General features: G+C 41.7%; 4 protein-coding genes across 6 annotated transcripts; 1 reads left to right on the top strand and 3 right to left on the bottom strand.

The window, feature by feature from the left end:
* The first annotated feature begins 524 nt into the window (after positions 1-524).
* homeza (homeobox and leucine zipper encoding a) lies at positions 525-6,550 on the top strand. The gene is made up of 2 exons (XM_085139802.1): positions 525-986; positions 2,179-6,550. Exon 2 carries the CDS (start codon positions 2,206-2,208, stop codon positions 4,156-4,158), a length of 1,953 nt encoding a protein of 650 aa, XP_084995928.1. The 5' UTR covers positions 525-986; positions 2,179-2,205; the 3' UTR covers positions 4,159-6,550.
* Positions 5,003-13,055, bottom strand: LOC146498316 (E3 ubiquitin-protein ligase RNF212B-like). 3 transcript variants are annotated; one of them, XM_085139805.1, is made up of 13 exons: positions 12,964-13,055; positions 11,869-11,981; positions 11,695-11,744; positions 11,527-11,601; positions 10,777-10,883; positions 10,583-10,685; positions 10,470-10,498; positions 10,349-10,389; positions 10,222-10,246; positions 10,078-10,141; positions 6,169-6,220; positions 6,003-6,033; positions 5,003-5,881 (listed from the first exon to the last, which is right to left on the bottom strand). In XM_085139805.1, exons 2-13 carry the CDS (start codon positions 11,966-11,968, stop codon positions 5,818-5,820), a joined length of 741 nt encoding a protein of 246 aa, XP_084995931.1. In that variant the 5' UTR covers positions 11,969-11,981; positions 12,964-13,055; the 3' UTR covers positions 5,003-5,817. The 3 variants fall into 3 exon arrangements, with proteins under 3 accessions (XP_084995931.1, XP_084995933.1, XP_084995934.1); XM_085139807.1 differs by lacking the exon at positions 11,527-11,601; XM_085139808.1 differs by lacking the exon at positions 10,470-10,498 and having other exon boundaries at positions 10,078-10,133.
* Positions 13,056-14,727: 1,672 nt separating this feature from the next.
* On the bottom strand, positions 14,728-16,638 carry LOC146498317 (zona pellucida sperm-binding protein 3-like). Its single transcript, XM_085139278.1, has 9 exons — positions 16,504-16,638; positions 16,238-16,404; positions 16,058-16,161; positions 15,881-15,969; positions 15,625-15,805; positions 15,436-15,541; positions 15,270-15,352; positions 15,055-15,146; positions 14,728-14,983 (listed from the first exon to the last, which is right to left on the bottom strand). The coding sequence occupies exons 1-9, from the start codon at positions 16,565-16,567 to the stop codon at positions 14,928-14,930; spliced, it is 942 nt and encodes a 313-aa protein (XP_084995404.1). The 5' UTR covers positions 16,568-16,638; the 3' UTR covers positions 14,728-14,927.
* Positions 16,639-18,314: 1,676 nt separating this feature from the next.
* On the bottom strand, positions 18,315-20,690 carry zp3f.2 (zona pellucida glycoprotein 3f, tandem duplicate 2). The gene is made up of 9 exons (XM_085141518.1): positions 20,569-20,690; positions 20,276-20,460; positions 20,084-20,187; positions 19,909-20,000; positions 19,657-19,837; positions 19,470-19,572; positions 19,310-19,398; positions 18,915-19,006; positions 18,315-18,788 (listed from the first exon to the last, which is right to left on the bottom strand). The coding sequence occupies exons 1-9, from the start codon at positions 20,633-20,635 to the stop codon at positions 18,667-18,669; spliced, it is 1,035 nt and encodes a 344-aa protein (XP_084997644.1). The 5' UTR covers positions 20,636-20,690; the 3' UTR covers positions 18,315-18,666.
* Positions 20,691-21,262: the final 572 nt, after the last annotated feature.

A 21,262-nucleotide genomic window follows, 5' to 3' on the forward strand; every position in this document is an offset into this window, starting at 1 on the left:
GTGTACATGAGTAAGATAAACCCTTACTTCTGTTGTTAGTTTGGGAGTTCACACAGAGCCACTTAAAAAAAAAAAAAAAACGAAATCAAGTCTGTGCAATGCAAGTTGTGTTTACTAAATATTAAATATTCAGTGAACTGTTCTACTTCATTTCTCTGTGTTTCGTTAACTTGTAAACTCCCAGATGGCCAAAGGTAAGGATCCTAAATAGTTTGTAAAACCAGGATCAAAGAGCCGGTTTCTAACAGGAGTTCCTGGAAGAGAAAACAACAACAAAAAAGATGCTGACGAGCAGTACTCCAAGTCAGGCGGGGAGATTTGATGGATGACCAAATGATCAAATTTACCAAGATGACTGTAGTCGGAAATCACATCAAATTTTTGTCGGCCGCTTAGGACAGCGGGAGGGCGGAGGGGAGCTCTGATGGGTGGTTGACGTGAAACTGTTTAGCCTACTGTTAGTGATATATTATACAGGCGCTTCCTCCCTCCAATCCAAGGCCTGCTTTTCATGGACTGGCACACCCACACCCCGCCGTCACTGTTGGAGAGTCAGTTGGGCCTTCTGGTCTTCCTGGTCCTCAGCTCCGCCTCGCCTCGATCTGGCCGGACAGGGGAACCACTTCACAGTTAAAGAACAAAAGCAACAACGGGAGGACCGAGTGGCACGAAATAACGGCGGCTCGGATTGAGAGTCTCACGGATTGGAGCTTTGTGCCGTCTTCGGCAGGAATTAAACGACGACTGAACTCATAGAAAACGCGACAAACTTGGTCGCCTCGGATCTTTGTATCCTGACCGTAATCCGTCGAGGTGCTTGATAAATAAGACAAGGGTCAAACAAACGGACGGTATCGTTTCCCAGCTCTGCCTTTAAACTTCGGCCATATAAAGCGAGGTGCCAGGGGGGAAACCTGATTTTCTTCGCTTTTCCTTTCGCTCAAACGGACCTCGGGAATAAAAAAAGGCTTGTTTGGCATTTTTTGGTAAGTTTATTTTTATGTTTCACTGAAGCGTGTCTGACGACGAAGTGCGCCTGTGCAGTGTGAAGCGTTTTAGTTAGTACGCCATAAAGAGGGGGGGAGACGCTGGACTGCTATTGTAGCTGACACCGTCAACATTTTTGAACTTTTGGAGCTTTTTGTTCCGCGAAAACAAAAACATGGTGTATAAACTCCCAACGGTTTAGCGGGTGGGGGGATGAGTAAGACATAAAATAATAATAATAATAAAAAAGATTGTGGGGGTCGCCACATGATCTCATCCCCGTGGGTTTAGTCTACCACCAATGAGTAATCCAGTGATTTCATAATTGTTAGCTAATGTTTGTGTTACACTTCAGCATTTCTTTTGTGGTTCAGGCGACCTAATCACCGGCAGTGGCGTAACCTCGCAACTAAATGCGCAACTATTGCTCTTCCAATAAAGATTGGAGCCTTTTAAATTAAGAGTAGCCTTCATATTATGAAACTGTACGTTGTGAGGTGTCTCCACCCCTGATTGATATAATTGAATAAAGACTGCAGTGGGACAAAATGTCAAACAGTGGTCTAGCACTTACACTGAATCACTGTTTCATGTATGTAATAAAAGCTTTTGTGAATAGTTGGAAGCAACACCTGTTGCTTAAAAGCAATTTGCTATTAATGGTATTAATCACCTTAGAACTACTTTAACTAGGGATATTTGATTGTTAATAGTGTGCCTGGACTTAGACTCGAGTACGACAATGCAAATGTTTTGGTGGCTGCCTTTGTGAAGAGGCTACACTTATCTCTTCGAACTGAGAACTTGGAAGTGGAACAAAGCCTGAGTGGGAAGGGGCGAGAAAGCAGACTGTGATGGATTGCTCATTCTGCCCCCACCCTTTGCGGCCAGTCCCCCCACTCATACAAAACAAAAGTCAGCCATCACACTCTGGGGGAGGGGAGACCCAGTCTGGATAGAGTGTACCACTAGTTTCATTGAGAGTTCAGAATAAGGAGAGCAGGGTGGGGGTGGCAGCTGTCCCATAATTGACTTTGAGAATGAATGAGAACATGGCGATCTTAAAACATCTGAGTCTGTACTCTTGAGAGGACGTAGGCCTTCCTTTTGCGATGATCTTATCTTTAGTTTAAACAGTTTGGCAGCTGGGAAAAGCGCAATACTAAATTATGGTTTCTGATTCTTTTCTAGGTGAAAGCACACCTTTTGATAGCCCAGATGGCTACATACACTGAACATAACGGCAGACATGGACTACCTTTGGACATGAAGAAGATGCTAGAAGAAAAAGTAAAGACAGAATGTGAAGAAAACCTTGAATCCAAATGCTCATCCAAGGATTTGCGTGACTCTCCCTGCTCAGCTGAAAGTAACACAAGTGGGGTGGCTAGTTTCACCACCAACCACAACTCAGTTGTGTGCCTGCCTCTAGTGTCAGAGGGACTGAAACTGGTATGGACACAGTCTGATCAGACCCGTGAACTCGACACCATCCCAGAGCTGGTCAAAGCCTTCAACTTATTTCCCTACCCGTCGTCTCGGGAGGTTAGCGCTCTAGCCCGGGTCTGTGCCTTGCCACTGGACAAAGTTAAAGTGTGGTTTATGGTGCAGAGAATTAAATATGGAATTAGCTGGTCCTCGGAAGAAATTGAGGAGACACGGCGAAAGCTGGCAGTGCCTGAGCTTTGTGATGACTCAACTGAAACAAATGAGGAAGACAAAATGAAAAACAACACAAGTTATGAGGAATTGGTAATTGAAGACAAGGATAGTGAAGAAGAGGAGAGTGCTCTTTCTAGCTACGCACCTCAGACAAACGGCCCAAAGTGTGAGTCACTAGATTCATACAAGCCAGCCAAATCCAGCACACCGTGTTTCAGCTCAACCCTCCCACCGCCTCAGGATTCGTACTTCTACCACCCACCAGCAGACACGCCAGCAGCCGATGTTTCCTTTGACCTTTCAGACTCTTCTCCACAACAGCACCGCCATGGACGCTACAAAAAGTCCAAAGCTCAGCTTGCTGCCCTTCGCAAAAGTTTTCTAAGAGAGAACTGGCCTGCAGAGGCAGAGCTTAGACGCTTGCAGGAAGAAACGGGGCTGAGCCGTAACGACATTCGTAAATGGTTCAGTGACAGTCGTTACCAGCTGCGCGTCGGTCGAGGAAGCCTGGCAGCAGCCCAGAACCTTTCTCAGAAAGCTGCTGTGGGAAGTAAACATGATCAACAGTCTCAGCCTCTTCCACTTATTACTCAAAAGTCTCGTCAGCTGAATGGGGCGAAAGGCCATGAGTCAGTACGTAGCAATGGGATTAGAAATTCACACTTCTTCCAGACCTTTTTGTCAAATAGCCTGGAGGTATTTGGGGAAAGGGTTCTTGAGGCACAAGGGCACGATGTTATTGAGGATCTTTCAGGGGAAGGAGACACTTTCAAAGATGAGGAACAGTGTGATGAACAACCCTTACAGTTGACAAAGACTTGCAAGATTGAGCCAGATGTTCCCCTGGAACCATTAAGTATATCCAAATACTCTCCTTATTCTTCCCCCTCAGACAGCCCACCATTGTCTGTCTCACCTAACAAACCATTTTCAAACAAAATCACCACATCAAAGAAGCTAGGCCAGTCAGCCAAAACCAGTCCCTCCACATCTACATCCCCTGCCCTCACTCCTGCTGGGCGACCAAGAAAGACCAAGGAGCAGTTGGATGTGTTAAAGCAGCATTTCTTGCGTTGCCAATGGCCTAAGAGTGAAGACTACACTGAACTTGTTAAGCTTACTGGTTTGCCGCGGGCAGATGTTATTCAGTGGTTTGGGGACACACGCTATGCTGTCAAAAATGGCCAGCTGCGCTGGGTGAAGGGGGTCCGCGATCAGTTCTTGGCAGAGCTGGCTTCCCAGCAAAGCAGCTGCGGTTTAACAAACGGAAGTGGAACATCCTCTCGGCCCGGGGGTAGCCGTAAACGAAAATCTCAAGCAAATGGAAGGAGTGCAGATTCCCCGGATATCCAGCCGTTGGTTAACTATTACCTTTCAAATGGCACACTACATGAAAAAGACCTTGATTCTCTATGCAAGAAATCGAGAATGAGCTACCAGCAGGTGCGGGATTGGTTTGCAGCTCAGGACGTTGGGGAAACTGAGCAGGAATCTATTGTTGTTACTTAATAACATTTCTACAAGTTGAGGTGCTCTTCAAATAATTTGCACCATGAAGCATAAATACTACTTTGGTTAATATTGCTTTAAGTGAGCAGGTTTGTAACATTCAGTCTTCCCACTACAAGCCCAAAGTGAGGTTTGTGTTTTATATATGTGCTGCATTCCCTGCTTTCCCTAATATATTTGGACTTGAAATACCATTGTGCTGCCTACATTACTGTAAATAGCGCAGCAACTTGTACACTGGTTTGCTTTATTTTTTCAGCTTATTATTTTTGTTTAGATATCACTACAGAATTTCTAGTATATTATGTAGTTTTATAATTTAAATTGGTTGTACATTTGGTACCTGACTGTAGCAGACAACCTACTGCTCTATAAAATGTCTACATTGACAAATTTGTTGACTGATCACTGTGTGTAACCATTCCTTTATAGCCAACAAGTCCTCATCATGAAAAGCACACTGGACATGCACACTTTAAATTGACGTCTTGCACTTTGGTTTATGATCCTGCTGCCGTTATGTTAATTAAATCCAATTATTTTACAGAACATAAATTCCTAATTGTACAGTGTTGTTCTTGATACTTTTAAACTCCTCACTTTTCTTTTTAAGTTACAGAAAATACAGCTAAATTTAATGGCTACAGCGTATTTTTGAAACACATTCCTCAATATCCATTTAGTGTCTCTGCTGTAATTCTTAGTAAATAAATAGCTTGCATACAAGTGCACCTTTGTGACAGTAACAGTCAACAGTACTAAGAAGCAGCAGACAACTCAAAGGCATACAAACACCAACCCACTCATTGATTGAGTTTTTTTTTTTTTTCTTTGGTTCCCCCCCCCCCCCCCCCCAATTCTGTCTTAGTAGTTAACTTTCAGGTTTATAATATAGACAAAAACAGTACTGTGTAATCCAAAGAAGTTTTGTTTTTCAGATAACATTATGATTCATAACCCAAACATTATCAATTTGTCTTATCAGTTTATGTATTTATTAGTTATTTCCTTCGTGGCTGTGTTTGAGAGATGAAAAATGTTTTAGTTGACATACCAAGAATGAAGTGGGCTTTAAACAGAGTCAGTTTAGTTTCTTAGAAATGCCTGGACAAAGGCTGGAAATGTTACGAAGCAGTGTGCATCACTTTGTTTTGTCATCCTGTTAGTCAGGAAAAAGCTAATGTGTCATACTTTGGGGAAATGTTCATAACATGTAGTGTCCTCCTTGGTTGATGTTCTTTTTTTTCTTCCCCTTGTTGGAAAACTTCTTATTTGCACATTTGTGTCACTGGAAACCAGTAAAGCATTGACCTTTATAACTGTGTGTGCAAAGTTGGTTTTTTTTGTTATTGTTGTTCAATGTACGCTATGAATATATCTGACTATTTATTTTTAATCCATGTTAAGTTTTGTCGTGTGAGTGTGAACCACGTGAAATTAATGCATCAGCAGTGTACTTGCAGAAAGATTACGATGACTCCAACTAAGTTGTCAGTTTAATTCCTTAACAGAACAACATGGTAATATCAACTTCCATTAAAAGTAAAACAATGTATACACGCCTTTTTGTTATCAGGGCAAAACCACACAACAATTTCATAGTCCTAATGCACAAATCTCGACTAATGAACGCGTCCAGGGGTGTAAATAGACATAAAATCAGCGCCTAGGTGACTGAACTGATAATCCACTTATGAACTGTAAAAGACCAGGAGTCTGGGTTCTGGGGATGAAAATGAACTGACTCAGTTACATGTGAAAATATCAAGAGCTTTTATAAATCTGCTACAATGTTTGATAAAAGTTTGAATTTGTAAGTAGCTGCCAGGTAACCTTTCCCTCACCTGGTAGGTGTGCTTAATGATGTAGGTGTTCCTTTTTAAAACAAAGAGAGAAAGATTTTGATTGGGGATTGGAGGCACACAGTATCCAATTTGATACAGCACATTTTCCAGTTTGATCACAGCATCCATGGCAGAGCTACAAGAGTGTGTTTGCAGCCACACTTACTGTATTCATGAAGAGAACTATGGCTGGAAACTGAAGCAGCTGATCCAGGAGTCTGACAAAACACAAGCACAAGAAAGTTTCCTTCCTTTGGTTTTTAATTTTGTAACTTCAACATTCTAAATGGAACCTTCAGTAGTTTTAATAGCAAAATACTTGATGTACTTGTTAAAGCTGATTTTTGGTAACGAGTGAAAAAAACTTTCAGGTTTTATATCTAAAGGAAGCTCGTTTTTATCATGGAGGTACCACGAAGGAAAACACCATTCCCTTATTTTATCAGCAACTCAGCCACTTCAACAATTGCGTACAGGTCCATAGACAGACTCATACGTTTACAGGTTTGGTCAAATTTTTAGTAATTTCAAACACATACCCCCCCCCCCCCCCCCCCAAAAAAAACAAACAAACAAACAAACAATCCCCAAAACAATTCAACAACAAACAAACAAGCAAAAACATTTAGATCATTAAGTGTGACTGCCTGGTTTATACTCGGCTGTGGGCACAGACAGCTGGAGAAACAACAGCTGATTAGACATTCCTGCTTTACATCTGGGCCTATGTGTGCCTGGTGCATTGTAATGTAAATTCTCCACAGATGAGTCTCCGCAGACACAGAAACCCCCCTCAAAAAACCGACAGGCATGTGGACCCTCGTGCTTACTGTATGTCACAGACATCTAAGCGTCCCTGGACTCAGGGACACAGAAAGTAGAAAACCCGCTTTTAAGCTGTGCCTTTTAGCTTCATAGTTCAACTAACCCTTCCAGGCAGCTCTTATTTGTGTGGTGACAGTAGATGAGACGACACATTAGGTTTATTAACAGCTCAAATCCGTGATGTTTAAACCAAGGAAGGGGGTTAATTTAATCCCAGCTGGGCTTCAAATACACTTGTGTAAACCCTAAAGATGACATTGATGATGAAGATGGTAAGTTTATGCCTTGAGAACAGAAACTGCTGCTTGGCAGTTAAAGCTGGTGCCTGAAAATGCTCACAAAGCTGACTGCATTCAACATTATTTACGAAACAGATGAGAACAAATTATTAGCTCTCCTATGAAATTTAACCTACTAGGACCTGGCATCCACATATATAGACATCACATTTTAGGTTGTCTAGACCAGTGGTTCTCAAACTTTTCACAGTGAGTACCACTTCGTAAAATATATGGCTCTTGAAGTACCACCCTTACAGCCAAAATTGAAGTACAGTAGTATAGGCCTATTTAATACCACATACAGTTTACACAAGACAATTTTATTTCTTATATGAATGTTATTTATTTTGTCATAAACAGGATGTGACAAGTGATAATAATAACAACTGTGCTGTATTAAAACATCCACAGCAGGTGGGATATCCAATCTTTAAGTGAAGACCTGATGAAACCTGCTTCCGTGTCCAAACTACTCTGCATTTATTATGTCTGCTGTGTTTTTAAACATGTTTTAATGCTTTGTATCTTGTTCTATTTAATCTGAACAAGCCCATAAAAAAAGTTATCACTGTTGGCCTCTCTCAGTTTTTATCATCACTATTCATTTTAAAGCTCAGTTTTTAAAACCTTACGATGTAACTACAGCCCAGCCCATGCAGCAGTATATTAATGACTAACCTGGTATTGCAGTTGTTCTCCTGTCTGAAGTTTGGTCCATTTATTGGAGTTCATCCTCCAGTTTTACTGTGTTTATATTATGCTAACATAGCTGTGTAGCCGCCACCACGCAGCACATCATTATATACCAGCTAGCCGAACTTCAGTAACCCTACAAACACCACTGCTGTTTAGTTTTCTGTCTTCATTTATGTCGGAAGTGATAGCAGAACTGTATGTCTTAATTTTTGCTGTGGCAGTTAAGCTGCTGAATTTTTGGCTTCGCAACCCTCCTTCGTGGTTTGTGCACGTCGAAGCTCACTTTGCTCTTCGTGGCGTTTCAGCCGACGACACGAAATACCATCATGTGGTGGCCTCACTGTCCACCCGCTGTGTGATGACCCTCCTCCAGGATCCCCCCACCCAAGGGAAATACACCGCTCTCAAGGCGCTGTTGCTACGGCGCTACTCCCTCTCCGATGCAGAGTGGCCGAGAAACTCCTCTCTCTCTCGGGCCTGGGTGATGGTACCACTCTCGAGCTCATGGAGAGCACGCTGTCCTTGCTAGGAACGGATGACGGCGGATTCACTCATGTCTTCCTCCGACAGTTGCAGGTGCGAGCTGGCCTCACCAACCCCCCTGCTGCTTGCTGCGAAGGATTACCGCTCACTCGCAGAAGAAGCGGATCGCATTCTCCTGGATACTAGGAGCTTCGGCATCCAGGCGATTGTTCCGACAGCATCTCCCACGCCCCCACAGATATTCCCGGGGGCCGCCAACTCATCGATGGTGGCTGAGATCGCGGCATGGCGGAAAAGGGCTGTGTTTTTACTATCAGCGTGACGGCGCCATGCTGCCTTTGCCGCAACCGCTGGCGATAAGGAATGGCTGCTCTTCATAGAGGACTCACGCTCGGGGAGACATTTTCTGGTTGACTCCGGCCCCCAGAAGAGCCTCTGGAACTTTTGTGTCATCTTTGCATACCTCGACAATGATATATTATTTAATCTTTAAAAAACTGGGAGATTTCTCACATATCACCAGAAAGAGCCCAAGTACCACTAGTGGTACGCGTACCACAGTTTGAGAACCACTGGTCTAGACCACAATACTAAATTTTGCTCTACAAGGGCCTGATATCCACTCACAAGGACATTATACTGCCACTGTTCTATTGAAATTTAAAACGAACGTCCTCATATCATTTTTCTCAGAAACTACATCCGGTAAAAAGATAATTCTTTATTTTTACATTCATCAGGTCCCAATCAGCTCAAATCGCAAAGAGAAATTAAAAATGCATGCCGTAAAAGAGTCTTAGGAGCTTAAAGTAACTTTTTCTGAGAATCCTTTTTAAAGGCTTGAAACTTTCCTTTTTGATAGTTTATAGTAAGGGCTGGATTAGGTGACCAGAATCCTCCCTTCGTTATGCTGCACTGGTGGGCTTCCCATGATGGGCTGAGTGTTTCTTCGTCACTCACCTTTCCCCCTCACTATGTGTTTGCACACCACTCTGCATTTAATTATTAGTCATTAGTCCTCTCTGGCTCTCTTCCACAGCGCAATTTTTGTCCTGTCCTTCTCCCCTTATTTCCAGTCAGTCGCAGCAGGTACCTGCCTGTCCCTGAGTTTCTCCCTGTTAAAGGGAAGCTTTTCCTTCCCACTATCACACGTGCTTAGAGGTTGTTTGCATAGGGGTTGTTTGATTGTTGGGGTTTGCTATGTATTATTCTAGGGTCTTGCATTACAATATAAAGTGCCTCAAGGTGACTTTTGTGATTTTGTACCATATAAATAAAATTCAATTTATCTGAGTAACTGACTATTAGCTGTTATAAGGAGAGGTAATAATGCTGATCTGGTAGTTTTTGGTTTATGTATGATGTAATTGTGTTTCTGTGTGCAAAGTAAAATAATGTAGGGATCCTAAATAAAATTAGAAAGTTTGAATAAGCTGTGATAGAAATGCATTTCTTTGTTTAACAGCACTTGGGAAATTCTTTTTAAAAAATTGTAAAGTTTCATAGGACAGCAAATAATTATAAAAATAATAAATATAATATAATAATAGTTGTATTATATAGGTTTATTATTATTATAATATAATCATAGTTGTCAAACTCAATCTAATACTTTTTACCTTACAGTTATTTTTTAAGACAAACGTGTCTTGATATATTTTCACTTTTGATCTGTATTTCCTTCACAAGTGCACTGCAAGCACACATTTATATGAAATTTTAGTCGGATATATTTGGTCATTAAATTTAGGTTCAATAAAATAATACACTGGGTAAAAAAGGAGACTTACATTGAGGGAGTGACTAGGACCTCTGTGCATGTTCCACCTCTGGGACTCTGCCGAGCCTATATGACTGACACACATATATCATATTTGAACAGTCACATGATACAAAGAAAGAAATCAACTACAACATGACAATCAAATGCTTACCTCATGGTTCTTGAACGAGGCGTAACTAGAAAAAAAAAGAAAAACACAAGCTCAACATCAACACGATTAAACTAAGCATCAGCAGTCAAACTGTAACACTTCAATCAACACAAATCACTGGGGTTACCTGGGGAGGTGACAGCCACAGGGAGGGACATCCTCTGAGTTCTGTAAATGAATGGGTTATTACTGCTTCATTTACAAACTACAAATGAAGCGAACATGTTAAAATGAAAAAGAACTTCTACCCTTCAGTTTGAAATTGTCCTGGAGAGAGCTGTAGAGCAGAAGAAGACACTAATTCATTCAGATTAATCTTTTTGGTACTCTTGTTTTAAAAATGAGGCTTTTGAAGATTTACCCTCCATTGTGAAAGTGGCTTTTTCAATTCCATAGTTTCTTTCTTCACCTCTAAAAGCTGCTTTTTTAAGTCAGCATTCTCTCTTTGCAGGTTTGAGAGTTGCCTTGGAATAACAGAAGAAGAAGAAAAGCACTGCGGTTGGATGGTTTTATTTACACTGCCACAGAGGAAATAATAGCAGACATTAAAATCACCTGTAACTCTGCTCGGTGACTTCTTTAAGGCGTCTTTCCAATTCAGCAGACTTGTGCTTGAATTGTGCCATGACTCTCTCCATCTGCATCTGCTGAAAGATGACAATCTGGGAACATGGAGACATTGTTACTAAATGATAATCTGTGAAAAATGAACAAATCAAGTTTGACTAGTGAGTAATAGCTCACAGATTCCCAAATAATCATAGCAGAGAGATGCATTTCATTTTTCAATCTGTAGCTAATGACATACCAAGTTAATAGTAATTGACTGCATACACTGGCATTTAACAACCCGCTATAACAATTAAAAGGCACAGAGGCAATGGGGCTTGAAGTGGCACGATCTGATATCGTCGTGTTGGTGTTGGTCCCACATCATCATAATAAATGTTGTTCCAGGTTCAACATTGCAAGTGACCAATCACATTGTTGTGTCGTAATACTTTTGCGAGTTTGAAAAAAACCCGCTGTAAATAAAAATCTACCTAACTTGCGAGAAACCGCCTCTCTCATTTCAGGATACTGTTCTTTAATAAACGGTAAGCATTATACATATTGTCCTTGCAACACTGGAATTTCATAAATGAATGAATGGCTTGGCTTGCAAAAGTATTACGTCACAACAATGTGATTGGTCACTTGCAATGTTGAACCTGAAACAACATTTATTATGATGATGTGGGAACAACACCAACACGACAACATCAGATCATCTCTTGAAGTGCATGCTGCCTGGCAGGGACAGACCTGACACATGTGCTCTAGCCGCGATTGGATGAGCTTCACTGGGTCGTTGAAAAACATTTTTTCCTGCGGCTTCATCTGAAGCAGAAATACATCCACATGACAAAGAATGTTGGATGTCTGAATTAAAGTCAAACAGTAAGCTGTTCTGATTACGTCAGACTCACCAACCTCATTGATAGCCAGATAGCTGCAGCTGGCCCCACATACAGTGCACGGATCTAAAGCAGATGGGGAGGGTTTTTTTTTTTTAGCAGTCTCAAACTTTGAGTTGCACTGCATCACAGTGGAGACATACTCATGAGGAATTCTAGTTACAGCTCAGAAGCAAATGAACTCTCTCACTTGATTTAACGCATGCTTCACAGAAAATGTGGCCACAGCTGGACGCGGCAAACGTGGATCCTCTTCTTTTGAAGCACTGGTTACAGTGGAACCAGACCATTTTTGTGTGTTTCCTACACACACACAAAAAACAATCAAACAGACACAAGGTTATTGCCCAGTTTACTGCAGAAGAACTGGCCCTTATTTACCTCCCCTTCTTTTTGAGCCAGAATAAACTGTTGCACACGCATCTGTCTTTAATAGTTTCATGGGACTCTTAAAAAAACAGCTGTGATCTTATTATCTGCAAGACCCCCATCAGTGTAAAATTTTATACTTCACTCTTTTTGTAAAGCTTTTTTTTTCTCATATTACACACTGGTAGCTGCAGGTAGTCCAACTTAGAAACAGAACTTATGTGTTGTCTGGCACACAACTCAAAATTACTCACATGAAATAATTACATAAAAGCCAAACCAGTTCAAAGGTAGGAAGGATAAAAGGTGATGGAAAAGGAGTAGCATGAGAAGAGGAAGCCCAAGAATAGTAATTTCAGATGAAACATGTCCAACTGTGGTAGAGCATGTTTTTCTTCTGGGAGTGGTTGGTTAACAAAACATTTTGAGGGGATTTTTTTATTTCCTTCTGTGTCAGCTTTAACGTCATTCCTGCGTGTACAGTGGAATTTTTCTTTTTAATTTATTAACTCAAAATACTCAGTCTGCAGAGGCTTTCACAAGAGACGTCAGGATTTTATTCGAGCTTGACAATGCATATTTCAGTTTTATATTAACTTATCAATGTGTATCCCTTCATAAAAAAACTAGAGAACAGAAGTAATTTAAAAATATATTCTCAATGAATCCCTCCCAGTTTCCTCAATTACTCACTACAAAGGTGACTCTGACATTAAGCTAAAAAAAAAAATCGCTTTACTCACTGAAAAGTTAAACTCAAACTGTCACAAAGTATTAGCTTGCTAGCTAATTAGCTTAAGTTGTAGAAAACGGCGCTCAATCAGCCAAACAACTGGAAACACTGGACACTGGCAAAACACTAAAAGAAAGGACCCTCATATTGGCTTCCTTTTTTTAGGGGTCTTTCTAACCTTACCTGCTACACGGAGCCGCTGCTTTGACACAGGAGCAGTTAGCTCAGCAGTCCCCGCCTCGGGAACCCGGTCTGTGTTGTGATTGGCTAATGAATGATGACGTACGTGAAGTCTGTATTATGTACACTTTCTCTTAAAACCAAGATCCGATATTAAAGTGGAAACGTTTAGAATAAGACCGTGCTAGGATTTACTATACACAAGTTCTGCGTCTCAAACTGCAGTCAAGGATATCATGCCTACCATCTCCAGTTTAATCAGTGTTTAGCTATAAATATTCGGAAGAATTTCCTGTCCGATTAACCCAAGACGTGAGGAAAACGGGGACGTTGTGAAGCTTGTGAGTGCCCTCTCTTCCCAGGAATCTCTCTAGAAATACACTGCTCAAAAAATAACGGGGACACAAAAACAAGAGATCTGAATGAATGAAATATTCTTATTAAATACTTTGTTCTTTACACAGTTGAATATGCTGACAACAAAATCACACAAATTTTCAATGGAAATCATATTTAGCAACCCATGGAGGTCTGGATTTGGAATCACACTCAGTATGAAAGTGGAAAAACACACTACAGGCTGATGCAACTTTAATGTAACGTCCAAATGAGGCTCAATAGTGTGTGTGGCCTCCACTTGCCTGTATGACCTCCCTACATCGCCTGGGCATGCTCCTGATGAGCTGGCAGATGGTCTCCTGAGGAATTCTCCAGACCTGGGCTAAAGTTCCCGCCAACTCATGGACAGTCTGTGGAGCAACGTCGCGTTGGTGGATGGAGCAAGACACGTCCCAGAGTGCTCAATTGGATTCAGGTCTGGGAACGGGCAGGCCAGTCCATAGCACCAATGCCTTTTTCTTGCAGGAACTGCTGACACACTCCAGCCACGAGGTCTAGCATTGTCTCACATTAGGAGGAACCCAGGGCCGACCGCACCAGCATATGGTCTCCCAAGGGGTCTGAGGATCTCATCTCTGTACCTAATGGCAGTCAGGCTACCTCTGGCAAGCACATGGAGGGCTGTGTGGCCCTCATCGAGTCTGTTTCTGATTGTTTGAGCAGACACATGAACATTTGTGGCCTACTGGAAGTCATTTTGCAGGGCTCCTCCTGTCCCTCCTTGCACAAAAGTGGTGGTAGCAGTCCTGCTGCTGGGTTGTTGCCCTCCTGCACGTCTCCTGGTAGCACCTCCATGCTCTGGACACTACACTGACAGACACAGCAGACCTCCTTGCCACAGCTCACACCGATGTGCCATCCTGGATGAGCTGCACTACCTGAGCCACTTGTGTGGGTTGTAGACTCCAGCTCATGCTACCACTAGAGTGAAATCACCTCCAGCATTCAAAAGTGACCAAAACAGCCAAAAAGCATAGGTACTGAGAAGTGGTCTGTTGTCACCACCTGCAGAACCACTCCTTTGAGGAGGTCTTGCTAATTGCCTTCAATTTCCCACCTGTTGTCTATTCCATTTGCACAACAGCATGTGAAATTGACTGTCAGTGTTGCTTCTTAAGTGGACAGCAGTTCAAGTATGCTGGTGGCATTGCCTAGAATTCATATAGCATATTTAAAATAAATAAAATTATACAAGCCTCGTTTATAGTGACTTTTATTCAATGTACTGGAGTCTTTAGTCAACTCACACCTACAGCTTTCTTAGAATTAGTTGTCCCAATATGCATGCCTTTGGATTTTGCTAGTATGTATTTGAACATTGATCACTCAGTACATTTTTGAATAACTGAATTAAAAGACACCCATGAATACTTAAAGGCAAGTCATTTATTTATGCAGCTTTGATACAATTGCACAGATCTGAAATGCAAAGAAAAGCACAGACAGCCTGGAAGTTAAAAACCTCAGTTGAGCCTGAAGTCACGTGAATGGAGCCATTCTTGAGAGCTGTCCAAGAACACGATGTCTGTACCACCATTTCAAGGAGAGGCTTGCCTTAGTGTCTCATTCTAATCTGTGATAGTGAGTGGACCAAGGACTACATTTTGTACTGCACCATGCTTCCCTGTGGAAAAAAACAAAACAGCTTTGAGTCCTGTACAGCAAGACCAGTTATAAAAGTGTAGAAATGTATACCTGTCACTAGATCCCTCATCTTTCTGGCCTTGCAGCTGGACTCACAGCAGTCACACAGACGGCTGTGTGTAGGGTCGTCAAGCAACTCCCAACTGAAGTAGGCAGGAAGAAATAATCACTGAGCTTCTGCCGATTCCAGGACAACTTAGTCATAGCTCAGCATTCAAACTACAACATCCAGTACTACAACCTACAGAGTCAAGTATGTGTTTTACCCATAATCTTTGTAGTGGCAGGCTTTCTTAGTATTGCCAAGACCGTTGGGATCCCAAGCCACAAGGCTGCAATGAATAAACACCTGCAGGATGCATCGTATTCCACGATTAATCCAACAATCTGCTTCGTTTCCTACATTCAGTTCTTGCAGTTAAAGATATTTACCTCTCCTCCCACAGCAAACTTGAAGGCTTGAAGGGATAGCCGGATCTCTGAAGTCTTTCGCCTGGGTTCAAATTTCGAGCGCGATTTCTTACTGTCGACAAGACATCTGAGGTTCAAGAGAAACAGATTATTTCAAGGTCTAGTCAACAAGAATACCCAAGTCAGTGCTTCTTGATAGCGCAAGTTTACCCCTTGTTGGTGATTAATGGGTATAGAGAACTTTCAGGCTGCAGCTCAGGTGTGGTGGCAGCTACACATTCATCAATGAGTAGCAGCAATGGCTGATGGGTCTGCTGCTCCACGCTAGCCATGATGGCGATTATTGAGCCCAGAGGGAATTTTGTAGACTCAGCAGGGCCTGAAAAGTCAGCTAAATTTACAGAACAAGGTGAGTCGCAGGAATGTTTAGGACTGCTTCTGTTTTCAGGCACTTTCAGATACCCACCATTCATGAGTCCAATATGAAATACTAGTTCTTCTAAACCATAGGTACTAAACACTGGCTCATAAACCTGGGGGTACCAACCTCTGGGCCTGCATGAAACAGGTTAAGGTTGCAATTTTTTTTAAACATCCATTTGCTTTTTTGTAAAGCATTTCATGTTCCAACATGTCCACTTGCCTCTCATATTCACAGACAATCAAGTCAATGTACGAAGGGATGAGAGAATTAGGTGGGGTAATGTACGTCAGGTCATTGGCGTAGATTAGTAGTTTGCCAGTAACCTGTGGGGAGGAAAGATGAGTCACCAACCTGTAGGGATGGACGGTTCTTTCATGCACGTAGTTCTGGGCTACTCACAAGCCTCCTGAAGTTACAGTCATTGAAGTCCACAGTGAAAACAGCTTCCCTGTCTGTGAGGCTTGTGGGAAAGCAGCTGCCCAGACGGAGCAGTGAAGTGTCCATCTGAGATCTACCGTCTGTCCACACCAGTGTCACAAAACCACCTTTACAATCCAGTTTCATGTCTAAGTAGAGAGGGAGAGAGCGAAGGGGATCATTTAAAAAAATAATTCTTACCCTTAAATTTGAAAAAAAAAGGAAGCCATTTCTCATTTAGACACCACCTGCATTTACTGGAACTCCTGCCACCAGGCCCAAAACAGCTACACAATACCAAAGGGAGGCCATGATGACTGAACACTTGGTGCTGGCGCCACTGGTGTTTTTATTATCTTACTGGGGACAGGCTAATCAACAAAACCAGGTTCACCTGCTGTGTGTTAGCAGCAACAAGGTGTTTGCAATAAAGAGTTCAGTTGATTTTGATGTGATGTGAGTCACATGATGCAAATCTTAATATTTGTCCAGTTTAGTCAGTTTTACATCACATTACGAGCATGAAAGCAGTAGTACTGTAGTCTGAGAAGGTAACGAGATGTTATATCAGTATGTGGCAATTTCAGATCTAGACAGTCAAATTCAGAAAACAAAACCGGAAAATTTACAGCTGGCTTGTTTCATGTCATCTCACAGAGACCTTTAGTATTAAACTCAAATAGACAGAGTCAAATGCCAGGGAATAAAAATAAGTTTTAAGTCTAGTTTTAATGTTTGAATGCTGTTTCCACAGTTTGGGGGCAAAAAATGTCTGAGTTTAACTCTAGATTGAGGGACAGTCTGAAACATCTGACTGGCTGATTGGAGGGACCTGGAGCATCACAGGGCTCTAAGAGGTCAGAGATGTAGGAAGGAGTTAAACCATGAACGACTAAACAAACAGGAGGATTTTGAAATCAATTCTGAATCTCAGAGAGAAGCTAAAACAGGTGGAATGTGACCTTTTTGGGTGGCTGTGAGGACCCAAGGAAAAGCTGCACAAGCAAGAGACAGTAAAGTGAATTGCAGTGTAGTCCAAACGAGAGGGATGCCTCTCAGATGGAAAAGCCTTAATTTTCCAATATGGAGCAGAGATGGAAGTGAGTGAGGTGTCCCAATTCAGGGTCTGCATGCTTGAAGTACGCATTTTAAATGGCCTGCATTTGTATAGCGCTTTACGGCAGAAAGCTTATATATATATATATATATATATATATATATATATATATGTGTGTGTGTGTGTGTGTGTGTGTATATATATATACACACATATATGTATATATATACACATATATGTGTGTATATATATACATACACATATCATAATAATCTGACAATACTATAATATTGGCCATATTGTATTTACATTACCACAGTGAGATGATTTTAGTCTCATGAACAACATCAGCTAATTGTTATTTACTAACTACTCTTGAAATGACTGTTCAGTACAGAAATGAAGCCCAGCTATCATGTTTTACAGTCCCGTGGTCTCAGCTTCAGATACTCAACTAATCAAAGTGATGTCTGAACAAAAATGAATGACCAACAAAACATTTTTCTCCTTCATTTCTGTCACACAATGCTGTATGTAACGTTTCTCGCGGTTAGTATCATGGTTGCTAGGCAACCTGAACAGCGCGACGAAGCATATACCGTCCCATTTCACAAGCCTCTCACTTCCGCACTTATAGTACGCGTACTTCAAGCGTGCAGACCCTGAATTGGGACACAGCCTTAGTGTGTGTATATAAAACCAAAGTCAAATATTATACCAAGACTGATCACCAAGCTCAGAAAAACATCCATCCAGTTTAATTCATGGTTGTAGAGGGGCTGAGCCAGTCAGAGCTAATAGAGAAAGAACTATTCACACCTGTTAACTCTCACACATGGAGTGTGGGACGAAGCAAGAATATCCGCAAGGAAGTTGAACACATGCAAGTCAACTTCAGTAAAGCCCCAGCTTATTGTTTTGACCCAAGGGCCTTCTTGCTCGGAGGCAATAGTGGTACACCAAATGAGGTTTTGAAAATACAAGTATCCGAAGAGCACACTGTCAGTTTATACAGAATGGTGATTTATTGGATTCAAATGCAGTTCCAGAAATATGACTTTTACATTTAGAAGGCATTTGACAGTAGTGCCCACCTTCCTACTGATGCACAGCATCTCTAAAAAGCAGTATCACATACTAATGGCTGGTGTTTGACAGAACAAAGTCACAAGTAAGAGTTTACAATGTTTTAGTTTTATCAAGAACAAGTATCATTAAAACAAAACAAAAACCCCAGAATAATGAATACGCAAATCAAAAATCACAATCGTGACGTCCTCAGAGGTTATCTGCCATCAGATCCTTCAGTCATACTGCAGTCGATATCCGTTTTGACCAAGCTTCATCGCACAGCTTATTTGAGCTGTGGGTCAGCTGTCATGGCAGACTCATTCATTGTGTCACTGTCCTTCAAGTCAGATTGGTCCACAATGATTAGGGGTCCCAACACAGAATTGTGACTCGGGCCGTCTGATGCTGCAAGGAGAGTTGAATTCATGAGTGGAGAAGCACAGCCTGCTTCTTTAAATCAGATGTCATTTGAATCCCTTTGAAAGTACAAATCTGATAGCATGCAGTCACATTAAAGACACATGAGGTTACCCCATTCAACACCCCTCCTGGACCGAGACTTGCAGCTCAAGTCACAGCAGTTACAGAGGGAGCTTCGTGATGGGTCATCAAGCAGCTCCCATCTGGAGATGGGGACAAAAAGAAAAGCAGTCATGTGGAGCATAACTTCCATATTCAGCAAGCAGTGTTCAGCCTGTTAAATGAGGAATTAAAACACAAAACCTTGTAGTTCAGCAGTATGAAATACAGTTTAGTGAAGTACAATTTTGCTCAAGAAGAACACTTGAAGTAAATCTCTTTTTTAAGAGCTCAGATGCTAAAAAGCTTATTAAATGAGTCTAACAGTAATGTCATTTCCATTTATCCAGAGACCGAGGAAAAAGGTCAAAACTTGTGAAGTACAAGTTGTTGAACTCAATAATCACCTGTTAGTTCCCTTTATATAATGACAGGCCTTCTTGCTTTCGGCAAAATTTTGAGGATCCCACACAGCCAGTTTACAGTGGATGTACACCTGAGGAACACAGGGCTCGAATTAAAGTTCCTTTAAATATTTATTCTTGAAATAATTTAACCTGTTCTCACCTCTCCAAAACCAAAGTTGAAGGACTGGAGGTAGAGGATGATGGAAGACGAGTGGTACCGAGGCAGAAACATCGAGTTTCCTTTTTTGCTTTCTAAAAGACACCTGGAGAAATTGGTACGTCAGATTACCAATACGCATCCCTTCCACTACACTGAGTACAAAGTCTGAGCAGTACTGGAACCCTACCCCTTGTTGCCAATGAGTGGGTAAACCTGGCTGCCAGGCCGCAGCTCAGCTGTGGGGGCTGCGACACATTCCTCCATGAGCAACAGCAGTGGCTGATGAGACCTCTGCTCCACTGCTGCCCATATTGGCATGGGGGAGCCCAGAGGAATGATGTTCGTCGTTGCTATGCTTGATAGCTCCTCTGTGGAAAAGTAAATGCTAAGTAGTGTGCGTTTTAACATGTGCTTGTAATTTGGCATGGTGAGAAGTTACCATTGAGAAGCGCCATGTGGAAGACCAACCTGCCGTGACCCTCGGCAACCCCATATCCAGGGTTCACGAATCGGGGAATCCAATCCTTGGGTCTGAAATAAAATATTTCTTAATGGCGAGATTCTACATTTCATACAATTTCAGTTTGAGAAAAAAATATATAAGTGTCACAAGCCTTCTGTAAACACATTCAATGGGATGCACAAAATCTGGAGGGTTTGGCTTTGCCTGTGGCCTGTAGCTCATTTCATTCTGATAGAATATGCGTTTTCCCTTTACCTGCAAGAGGGGAAAGCAAACAAGTGATTAAATTAGAGCTCACAAGTGAGTGGAAGCTACTGAAGTTGCATCTCTCAGGGTACAATACCATTTTAGTAAACTTGCACTCGGAAAACGTATAGTTGAACTGTGCTTCCCCCTCTCCAGAGGGCAGAACGTTCCACTGAGATGCCATGCAGTTTCCAAGAAAGAGTCGAGCTGCATACGGCACCAGCTCCGGATTCACCCTCCATGTCACTCTCACAGAGTTGTTTGCACAGACCACATTGATGTCTGGAAAAATAAAACAAAACTCACGGTCATCTTTTATGTGGACAGAAATACTTAAAAATATGTATCTGTGCATATATGCCTGAAATTCCCCCTAAAAAGAATATATACCTGCATTGGCAACAGTTGTTGCAAAAACAGCCAGGACAAGCAAATCTAGGTAGAGATGAGTCCCCATGACTAAACAATCCTGTACACTTTGGGACCAACATGCTTTATGAACTTTTTCTTAATGACCTCAACCATCAACACCTGTGTGAAAGCAGAGCCCACGAATCACAGACTCGGAGTGCTCTATGAGCTCATCGCTGTGTGATTGGGTGGACCTTGAATGAGTGGTATCTTTACTTTTACATTTCTTTTTCTTACTACATTTGCTTGACAGAATTTAAGTTTAACGCATTTCCTTCCTCTTATCAGCATCTTTCTTCATCGTGAGAAAAGATTAATGTTAGACTTTTTTTTTCTAGTTATCTTTGGAAATGCCCAATCTTACAGAAGAAAGTGCCACGTGTCATATCATAGGTCACTGAAACTTAGAGTATTACTTTTCATAAAGCTTACAAACTATGTGAATCAGTAACTTGACAAGCTTATTTGAGTTTACTTTTGTTGACATGCATGCAAGACTTGGAAGAAGTATCCTAGAAAGCATAAATCAGGTAAACTTACATGTGCACGTTTAGTTGGCAGTTCTCTAAAATTGTATTTTTGCACCAACAACATAATTCCCAAAGAAAGCTGAAAAGTTTTAGCACAGTGGGCAGTGTGTCCTTAAAATGAACAGCTAGAGCACAAGAGAAGA

Source organism: Neolamprologus multifasciatus, chromosome 18 (assembly GCF_963576455.1).
Source record: "Neolamprologus multifasciatus chromosome 18, fNeoMul1.2, whole genome shotgun sequence".
Taxonomy (NCBI): Eukaryota; Metazoa; Chordata; class Actinopteri; order Cichliformes; family Cichlidae; genus Neolamprologus; species Neolamprologus multifasciatus.